General features: G+C 34.0%; 2 protein-coding genes across 8 annotated transcripts; one reads left to right on the top strand and one right to left on the bottom strand.

Annotated features, from left to right (window-relative positions):
- Window positions 1-236: 236 nt before the first annotated feature.
- LOC112715686 (uncharacterized) lies at window positions 237-5,052 on the top strand. 7 transcript variants are annotated; one of them, XM_072204914.1, is made up of 6 exons: window positions 237-417; window positions 514-568; window positions 2,404-2,468; window positions 2,553-2,646; window positions 3,750-3,856; window positions 4,616-5,052. In XM_072204914.1, exons 4-6 carry the CDS (start codon window positions 2,585-2,587, stop codon window positions 4,795-4,797), a joined length of 351 nt encoding a protein of 116 aa, XP_072061015.1. In that variant the 5' UTR covers window positions 237-417; window positions 514-568; window positions 2,404-2,468; window positions 2,553-2,584; the 3' UTR covers window positions 4,798-5,052. The 7 variants fall into 7 exon arrangements, with proteins under 7 accessions (XP_072061015.1, XP_072061018.1, XP_072061019.1 ...); XM_072204916.1 differs by having other exon boundaries at window positions 253-417; window positions 514-2,158; window positions 2,384-2,468; XM_072204917.1 differs by lacking the exon at window positions 514-568.
- A 1,236-nt stretch (window positions 5,053-6,288) lies between these two features.
- On the bottom strand, window positions 6,289-9,891 carry LOC112715687 (transmembrane emp24 domain-containing protein p24delta3). The gene is made up of 4 exons (XM_025767487.3): window positions 9,296-9,891; window positions 8,476-8,682; window positions 7,980-8,056; window positions 6,289-6,689 (listed from the first exon to the last, which is right to left on the bottom strand). The coding sequence occupies exons 1-4, from the start codon at window positions 9,521-9,523 to the stop codon at window positions 6,545-6,547; spliced, it is 657 nt and encodes a 218-aa protein (XP_025623272.1). The 5' UTR covers window positions 9,524-9,891; the 3' UTR covers window positions 6,289-6,544.
- Window positions 9,892-10,352: the final 461 nt, after the last annotated feature.

The raw sequence follows: 10,352 nt of genomic DNA on the forward strand, positions 1-10,352 counted from the left end.
CCGGCCAAACCGGTTTAAGTTTGTCCGGTGTTGTGTTTTTAGAAAAATAAAATTTTGGAAAATTGGTTTATTGTTTTAAAAGGACAAAAATAATTTTTGAATTGAAAACCGGACACTAATCTTAAAAGTTTTGGCATAAAGTGAGCCAAATGAACTAAAAACGCTAACGGGTGGACCGAACCCAAACCGGGCCCAAGGTCCAACATATATAAGGCCAATTAATGAGCATTTAGCTCGTTTTGACCTAACTTGAGAGAGAGGGGGCGCAGATTGGAGATGAGAGGAGAAGAGGGGAATGTCACTATTCACCCTCACTTTCTTTTGCTTGTAACTTGAGCTACAGACCTCCGATTGACGAGCCGTTTATGGCCAAGCGAAGCTCTTGACGAGCTCTTTCTTTCTATCTAAAGAAATCTGGTAAGGAATTGCGTTCTGCTTCCTAGTTTCCAGCCCTAAGTTCTGCGCGTTTTTGTGTTTGGTTTTTGAGTAGATTTTGTGGTTTTGCTTTTTTAGGTGATCTTTAGTAGTGGGTAATTGATGGATTTTATCCTTAATCACATTGGATAAGGTAAGGTTTTACTAAACTTTTGTGTTTAGCTGTTTTGTGTATCTTAGGTTTTGATGTTGGTATGTATATGTGATATTAGATTGAGTTTTGTTGTTTGTTGGAGTTGATTGAGGCTTTGGAGCAAGCTTGGTAGCTTCATTTTGATGTTGGGAACATTTTGGGAATCGACCAAGGTATGGTTTCGGTTTCCTTTATGTAATATGTAATGTTCATGGACACTTAAGCTAGTTGATTCTAAGATAGGATTGAATGTTGTTGGTGTATTAATGATTATATATGAATTGGTGATAATTCTTGGTTGTATTGGATTAGTGTGGTTGATGATGATTATTGGAGATTATTGGTATTGATGAGTATTCATGGTGATTATTTATATAGGTTAATATTGATGATTATGATGTGTGACGATATATGTTGTTGGTGATTATTGGTATTTAATGGTTATGAAGGTTGATGATGAATGTGTGAATTATTGTTGTTAATGAGAGAAAAGGTTTTGGTTGTTGAGGGTTGGTGGTGATTATGAGTGTAGTTTCATGATTGGATTGACAATTATAATTTGGTAGTGATATATGGATTCTTGATGTAGGAATTGTGTAAATTGTTCATCATTGAGAATTTTGATTGAGGATTATGGTTTTGTGTTGGTTTATGCAGAGAATGTTAAGTGAATTAGGTGTGAAGGTGATAGAAGTGTAATGGAATGTTAGAGTGTAGTGTGCAGTAGAGTTTTATGATATTTGAGTATGATTTTGGTTTGTTTTGGTTGTGAAAATTGGAAAATTGTGAAGTTTGAGGTTTTGGGTAAAAATGGATTTTTTGTGAGCTTTGTCTGATCATAACTTTTGCCTCGATTTTCAAAATTGATTGGAATTTGTTTTAAATTAAAGATGATCTTAAGAGCTTTAAAATGATATAAAGTTTGAGGAGAATGTATTTTTGTAGAGGGAGTTATGATCATTCAAAGTTGGTGTTGAAAACTTGAAATTCTGCAAAGTTACAGAATTCTGAGTTTTCTGGTATGTGCGCACGCACACTCTGCGCAAATTGTGACCTGTGCGTCCGCACACGGCAATCTGCTTGCAGCGCTGGCACAGTTTGTGCGCGCGCACACCAATAGGTAATTGCAATCTGTGCGTACGTACAGACCTGTGCGCACGCACACGGTGGGAAGACCAGTCTGTTGGGGGCGCTAGCATACCTTGGGAAGGCCAGTTGTTGCTGATTATCATTGCTCTTGTTCATTTAAATTGAAAAAAGTATTTTGTACCAAATAATAGTTTATTATCTCTTTTTGCATCATTAGTTATGTCTAAGAATTGATATTTGATTTTATTAATATATTTGTAAAGACTTGCATTTTAAGTTTTAACACATGATTTAATTTTATTTATATAATTTTATATTTTTTAATTATGACCGGGGTAATCGGGTGAATCAGAGATCCACCGGGTGAACCAGTAACCCAGTTATATGACCGGGTTGATTATCGGTTCGGTCTGATAACTATACTATTTACTAAGATCGAGATGTCATTTTTTAATCTTCATGGTGAGTTGATACTAATTGCTGCTATTACTTTCATTTAAGGTGATTCCCTTCTTTGTATCTTTTGTATGAATTGGAATTTGTTTGGGTAATTGATGTTCAATCCCTCTTTATCGTTGTATCTTTTGTATAAATTTGAATTTGTTCGGGTAATTGAAGTTTAATCCCTCTTTATCATTCATAGGGTTCTGAGTAATTCGTTATATTGCTCTGTTTCTATTTGAATTACATATTCTTAATGAGGCCAGTATCTAAAGTGAAAAACAGTTTATCACCTTGATTTGCAGTAGCGAAACCATAACAGTGCGAGTCTATGACAAAACTCAGTGGGAGGAGAAGGTGAAGGTTTAAGGTTAGTCTTCCAATATTATTAACTAAGTGTTGGTCATTACTGCATTTATTCCTGAATAATTGCTCATATCTCTCTGCCATTCAGAAAAGTAATGAGGACTTGCTTGCTCTACATGCATGCCAAAGTGCGAGTTTCTACATTTGGCCATGCAGTTTCTTGAAGCTGTCCACCAGACAAGGTTCATTCTTTTATAGCCCTAGTATATATACTAACTTCCAATTAGATGTTCATATTGTCTCAGGTTACCATGTTTTTGCATTGTGTCTTCCTGAAACTGAAGTTGCAATTATCATTTCATTGTTTGTGTCTGTGAAAAATGTTGGTATTGATGTAAGATTAAGCACACACTATTGAATAACTTACTTCAAAAATGTCTATTTTACTGATTCAGTTTTTAAAAGCATAATACAATAGACGAGAGAGCTTTCTAAATCTGAATAACCAAACAAGCATCGAAGAGGGAATACCAAAAAAATTCCAGCACTAAATTAATAACCATCCATAAAAAAGGTTAAGAAATAGAATGCAGACTTTCAAAGAAAGACCTTAATTCAACTCGAGGGCAGAACCCAAGAAGCTCATAACCAATCTTTTAATTATCCTAGAAGGTTCATCCCTAGCACCAATAGAAAAACACCAGCTTCAAAGGGTCATTGCTGTTCACCAGCATCTTACTTTTGGTTCTAAGAGAAGCATCAGAGAAAGTAGAGAGAAAGAGAGTGCGAGTCAAGACACAAGTGATTAAATAATGGAATGTGCAACTATTCTTCATTTTATATTTTATGGTTCAAAATTTTTATGATGATCTTCTGAATATTTAAAAAACATACTCTGCTGTTATGAAGATCTATTTATTTAGTTTTTGGTACTACTTTGAGTTTTGACTGATTTCTGTTTCAATGTATTGTAATGTTGGTATGCAAATTAGTGTTGTTGGTTCTGCACTGGTTCCTGTTTGATTTGGATAGGTAACTTGCATTTGGAATGATGCTTTAATGTGCTTGAAATTCTGATAGTCTGATAAACTGTGACCATGACTTGATCTCTCTGACTGTAAACAGAAAATTCAATAGCATCATTCATCTTTGGAATATTCTATCTTAATGTTGATGACATCAAAGGACCTAAAATTCAAAGGGACTTTGTGCTCCTTTTTCAAATTTTGTTCTTTCCATGAAGTTGTTTCTGTTATTGCCCTTAATTTTGTAATGCTTTTGTCTGCAACTTGCCATGGACTTGAGGGAGTAGATATTTAATTTGTGCTTATCTTAATTGGTGTAGTTTGAAGCAGCATAACGGTGACCTTAAGGCTGGTGCAAAAGCATCCTGTGCTGGAAGGCCATGGATTTGTGCATGTCTCATTTGTGGTTTCGCAGACCAGAGTGAAGGTATACATATGACTTTTCGTGTGCTTTTGTTTATACCAGTTGCCAAGACACTGCATGATTGTTTTTTAATGGCCATAACTTTAAGCTCAACATATTTCTGGATTAAGCTAATTAATAAATTGTTGAAAGATGTTACAAGTTTCTGCCACTATTCAATATTACTTCCAGTAGGAATTCTAGAGAGTAGAAACTGTAAAGAGGGAGCAAATTGGTCTATTTTTGCTCATCTGTTCTTACAAGTTACAATGGTGTAATGTGATTCGATTTGATATGGTGGTTTGATGTATTGATTTTGGCAAATACAAATAATGTGTTTTTATTGCTAAAGGGAATGTTTTCCCAGATGTAGTAATCTGTCCTAGATTATAAAGAAATTTAAAAGGAGATTTGAGTATAAATGGGATGAGCACAAACATGATCCAAGACAAGGTGCAATGTCATCGTTTGATCCATATAGCCAACATACCCTACTTAGTAGGATCGTGCTTTGTTGTTTTCATTGTTGTTGAAGTGATTTGTTCTAGCTAAGTGCTGGCAAATAAGATGCAAATGTTATATTTTGCATTTCTCATTTGCACTTTAGTGTTATTCTGTGACTAGTGTTTCTCTTTTCCTTAGACATTCTATGCAGATTGTTATCCTCCAGCATCTATAATTGTCTCATCTTGTTATGTTTAAGCTGCTAAAGATTTGCAGCATTAGTTTTTCTCATGACTTTCCAGTTAATGTATTTTGTACTGTGTTCCTTCATCATTGTAGCTTGTGCGTTTGAATCAAAATGGAAAGATTTATCAAGGAAATCTCCTCGCAAAAGTCAAGGTGGCAGTAGCTCAAACAGATTGAAGATCCCTCGCGTAATAACGAGTTCTTTACAAGCTCAACTAGAAGAAGAGAGAAAGGAGAAAGAAGAAATGAAGAAAGAATTGGATGAGATAGAGTAAATTGAACTATATAATGTTTTGTTGAATAGTATATTGTCTATTTAGTATAATGTCCATCTAATTAAATAATGCTTGAGATTTTGATACTTACCATTAGAAATTTGGAATTACATAGGTTAGTTTGAGTTTATTGACAAAATGATTCTTACATTGTTTGTCATTTATTTAGTTGACTATTAATCATTGATACTTTTAAATTTTTACAATTTGTATTTGTCACGAATTATTTATATTTATTGCGAATTTTGCTACAAATTATTTGTGAAATTTGCTATGCAAGTTAGCTGCGATTTTTGTTGTGGATTTTATTGCTGAGTTTGCTGCAATGATTATTTGCGAATTTTGGTGCAAATTAATTATCTGCGAAATTTGCTGCGATTTTTTTTCGCAGATTTTATTACTTGTGGAGTTTGCTGTAATGATTACCTGCGAAATTCGCTGGAGAATAATTATCTGCAAAATTTGCTGCAAAAGTTAGCTGCAATTTTTGTTGCAAATGTTGCTACAAATTTCGTTCATGCAAAAAATTTTGCAGCTAAATTGGATAAAACTCTGATTTTTTTTCACAAAATTACTTGCGAATTTCACAAGTTTTTCGCGACAAAAGTCGTAAGTAAGCTAAATTGGATAAAACTCTGATTTTTTTTTCACAAAATTACTCGCGAATTTCACAAGTTTTTCGCGACAAAAGTCGCAGGTAAGTTACTTGCAAATTTAAATTTGCAGCCAAAGTCGCAGAAAACAAAATTATTTGCAAATTCTAGTCAAAATTCGCAAGAAAATTCACAGCTAATATGCTGTTTTTAGTAGTGCGGTGCAGCCTAATGACAACATTTCTCTCCTTGTGGACTAGCTTTGTGTTCACCAGTGCAGAAACATCAAGTCCTTCATCGATGAACTTATTCTCTTTCTTTTTCGGGAACTTCATTGAACATCCTGAGTTCCGAACCAAAAGCCAAGAAAACTTATAAAACCTAACGAACAATAGAAAACTATATTATTTAATATCTATGCAAGTATCCAAATGATGAACCTACCAAATATAATGTTTAAACATCTCTAAGACATGGTAAGGGAAAAGAACCACTCTCCTTATATACAACATCCCATGGTCTATCATCTTAATCTAGCCTATAGGTAGCCCTTTCCATGGCGCCGACAACCATGCTCTGATATCATTGTTAAGTATCTAAAAAAAGTGGGAAACCACACCTTAAAAGCTAACTGTTAAGAGAGAAGAATCACTCTCCTTATATATAACATCAAGCATCCCATACTACTCGATATGGGACTTTGAGCACCCCATAATACCCAAGTCCCTAACATCATCATATATCTATACTAATCAAATGTGCAAACAAATTACATAATGAATCAATTTCACCAATTCCACAAGAGAAAAAAAAAATAAAAAAATGCTATTGCTAAGGTATTAAAGAGAAAAAAGGATGGAAAAAACAGAAAACTGTGACAGATCAAAGATTGAGTTAGTGACATAGAATTGATATAGATCTGCCATTCAATGATCGCAAATATATTTGTTTCAGGGGTATTTGCATGGTTGACAGGTTGAGCCGGCAGGCTAGCCATCATCGAGAGCAGCCGTAACATTTGCCAGTGTTATGACACTATACAGAGCCAGAAAAATCCTAGTCCTGGTAGATTCTCTAAAATGGAGGAACACAGTTTGTGTTAAGGACGACGAGAGTCTCCTAACAAAGCAATAACATGACAAAAGTTAAGATATCTATATGAGCTTCTTCTTCCGAAAGAAGCGCTTCAGGTACCACAGCTGCAGTGCCGCCGCCATGATGCACACACCAAGAGACATGATGCTAAACCAAGCAACTCTTGCATTTGTTCTTTCACTAACTTGCCTCATATTTGCTTCCCTGTAAAATAGTTCCAGAAAGCAAGTCATAAAATAATGCACATGCATTAATCAATCATAATGGTTACAGTTATGTAGTTAAAGCATAAAATTTTTAAAATTTATTAATAATTTTGTTGAAAATATTTTTTATCAATAAGGGGGGCTAAATGCCTAACACCAAACGAACTACATAGCTAACTATTCTGGAGTGAGCTGTTTTGTTGAAATTGATACTTGTAAAGGTTTATAATAATTCAGTGTTAGTTCCACTTCTAGCCAACCCAAAGTATTAAGGAAACCCTACCCAAATTTTTAACCTAAGAACTAACTTTGAGCTGAACCAAATTTTCAAGCTAAATTGGCTCATGAACACAGCACTCGCCATCTTGAATCTATTTCTCAACATTCTTGCCGTTGCCTAGGAGTGAAAATAGTCTGAGCTAGGTTGATCTTCGGCTTAATTGAACCTAGCCCGTATTGGAATCCTCTGAGGCAAGCCAAAGTCTATTATCTCGCATAAACTTTCTTAAACCCTTGCTTTTTTAAAAGCCTGGTCCAGACTCCGTAATTCTATTATTTACAAGTTTCATTTCATAGGAAGATATTCAGATAGACAAAAAGTTTACATCTAAGAAGGATTTCTAAAAGCTGAATGCTATGATGGCCATCCATATGGAAGTTATGGTAGTTCCGAAGTTTTGACAACACTTAAAAAGGATAACCAAAATAAATATCATGCTTTGTTACTATTTGTCAATATTTTTTTTATTTGAAAATAAAACGAAAAGAAAAAGTATGATCAAATTAAAAAACTGTTGCGAAATGGGAAGAAAGTGTGACTTCAATTTTAGCTATACGTTTTAAATATTGTCAAAATTTCATAGTAATCATATCAACAAAAATAATAGCCACCACAAAATTCAACTTTCTAATAAGGTCAAAAGTCTACTTCTAATAATAAATTGTAAGAATTACTGTCCAAAATGGTCATCGAAACGCCATGCTCATACATACGTCAATTTGGTCTTTGAAATATTAGATACCTCAAAGTGGTTCATGAATTTGGTGAGTTAGAGTGCTATTGTCAAAATTGCATTTCCGCATTACAATGTTAGTTTCTATGAGCAATATGCTTACTCAAATATACCATTGATCAACTTAGTTTCAAAGGTATTATAGAGGAAACGTAGTTTTCCTACCTCATGCCCCCACCTAGAATAATGCATGCCGAAATTAACTGGTTAAATCAAACTCTAACCTAACATAGAGGCTATCATTCACTATTAAGATTTAAGAGGAAGAGACTTACTTATCCTTCAAATAAATTAGATACTGATGGATAGCTTGCACTGCTCCCTCAAGTTTCATCAGCTCAAGTTCAACACCCTAAAACAAAATTAAAATAATAACAGCATTACAAACTTAGAATACTACATTTAGAAATTACAGGGGAAATAACAGAGCATGAACCATATCAATTTTGATAAGTCAAACTATCAAGGATTACCTATGTATCCAACAGTTAAAAATAAGAACACATAATTTAACTCTATATTTCTAAGAACATACATTGGTTACAACTGCAATTTAGGTAATACTCACGTGAAAGTTGAAGCCATTGTATTTTGTTACATAAAACAAAACACCCCTATAAATATAAAACTAATTTCCCTTTGATGTCGCTTGAAGAAATAGAGGGGAATCAAGATGTATTTCCAACATCAAGAGTGATCAACGAAAATTGCCTATCATTCTAGCAATGAAATAATGACTATTTTGGATTTTGTTTTTTTCCTTCAGCTTACCTCAATCTTTTCTTTCTTTGCAACAGATTCCCAATCCTTGGCCGAAATTCCAGTTTTCCATTCAATGCCGAGAGATACACCTTCTTGATGATGACCATCCATCCAGAAGCACGCCACATAATTCCCACCTTCCGCAGTTGTAAATGCAAACTGACCTTGTGTCACATTTTCTTTCTGGTGGAGATTATTTCCATAAGGAGACGTTACCTGTGAAATAAACAAATTATTAGCAATTAATTTAGATTTTAAAACAGCAAAGACCTCAAGTCTTCAATAGCTATGCATTTGCAACAGTGTTTCGCATAGCAACAAGCTAGATCAGACATCTATAAAATTTCAGAGTGTTCAATATCCTTAATAAATTGCGGTTGCGTTGTCTTCAGCAACAAAGTTGCTTGCAACTTGTTTCCAAGTTGGGATTTTAGAAGCGAGGAAGGGAAAAGAATAATTTATAGTCATATAGCGTTAAAATTAATACTAAAGCTTTTTTTTACCTCTCACTCCAATACCCCAATTGAGAAACAGCCCCTAAATTGAAGCTATAATTGTGGTCATTTCGATTTATGTACATTTTCTCCAATTTTCCATATGGCAACTGCAACAGTTACCGAGACCATAACTGTAACCCTAACCTTAATCTAAAACTACGCTAGCAGGTAACAGCCATTCTTCCATGATTTATCATTGACTAGGATTCATTTGAGTGAGAAATTCATCGTACGCGATGGATAATAGATTAATATCTTTGACTACCTTCAAAAAATGTTTACACGGAAAAAAAGAATCAATCTGTCTCAGAAAGAGTAAAAACAGAAATTACCTTGGCAGAAATACCAGGAAGATGGTGATGACCCTCACCAGGAATAACATAGTAATCAGCTAAAACGACGACGTTTGATTGGATTTCCTCGGAGATACACTTAGTTCCCGAACTTGGAATTGTTAACCACACGGCCTCAGCTTGAGGCACCACAACAAAAAGTGTGGTCAAGCAAGAAAACACCAACAGCATCATAATAGTCATTCCGGTTGCAGAACTCGAGTTCATTGTTGACTTTATTTGAATTATAGACTTGGTCACGAGGTCTCAGATCTATAAGAAAGACACAGGAAGAGAGTATGGATATAAGACCTATGAGTATTTGTGTTGCGTCTTGCGTTTGTTCAGGCGTTAATGTTTATGAAGTTTTGGTTCGTAAGAAAGGACATTGGTGGACGGGGCAGTAGGAGGCCGAGGTGACGCATATGGATCTTATGTGGCTTCGGATTGACCAATGATATCAACGATTCAGCGTCTTGTCAACAGATCAGCCACTACTTGTTCAGGGTGTAAAATTAAGGAGTGTCTTAAAGGTGATGAGTGATATTACCTGAAGTCTTTTTTTTAATAAATATAAGAGAAAGGGATAAATCGATATCTGATTTTTTGGTATATGAACATTTAAGTTTTTTATTTTTTTAAAATTTGGACATATTGATTCTGAGTTTAATTTGTCTAATTTTAAAATTTTTTTTATGTGTACATCTGTATCAACTAGGTTAATACAATGGAAGTCATATTTGATTTTTTTTTTGTTGAGTCTAACAGACCAAAGTGAACATGAGGAATCGATATGTTTAAATTTTGAAAATGTCAAAACTTAAATGTATTTTTAAATTATCGAGGACTTCAATATCTGTAAATCAAAATGTCAAAAACCTATTTACCATTTTCTCTAAATCTAATTAAGTTTGTGTAAAATTCAGTAAAAAATATATATATATATATATATATATCATTTTTTGCCGTACACAATTTTTGAAATATAATATATAAAATTTTGTATATAGCACAAATTTATTGATACAACTACAAATTTTTATGCATAATACATATA

The sequence above is a fragment of the Arachis hypogaea genome, chromosome 10, assembly GCF_003086295.3.
Source record: "Arachis hypogaea cultivar Tifrunner chromosome 10, arahy.Tifrunner.gnm2.J5K5, whole genome shotgun sequence".
NCBI lineage: Eukaryota > Viridiplantae > Streptophyta > Magnoliopsida > Fabales > Fabaceae > Arachis > Arachis hypogaea.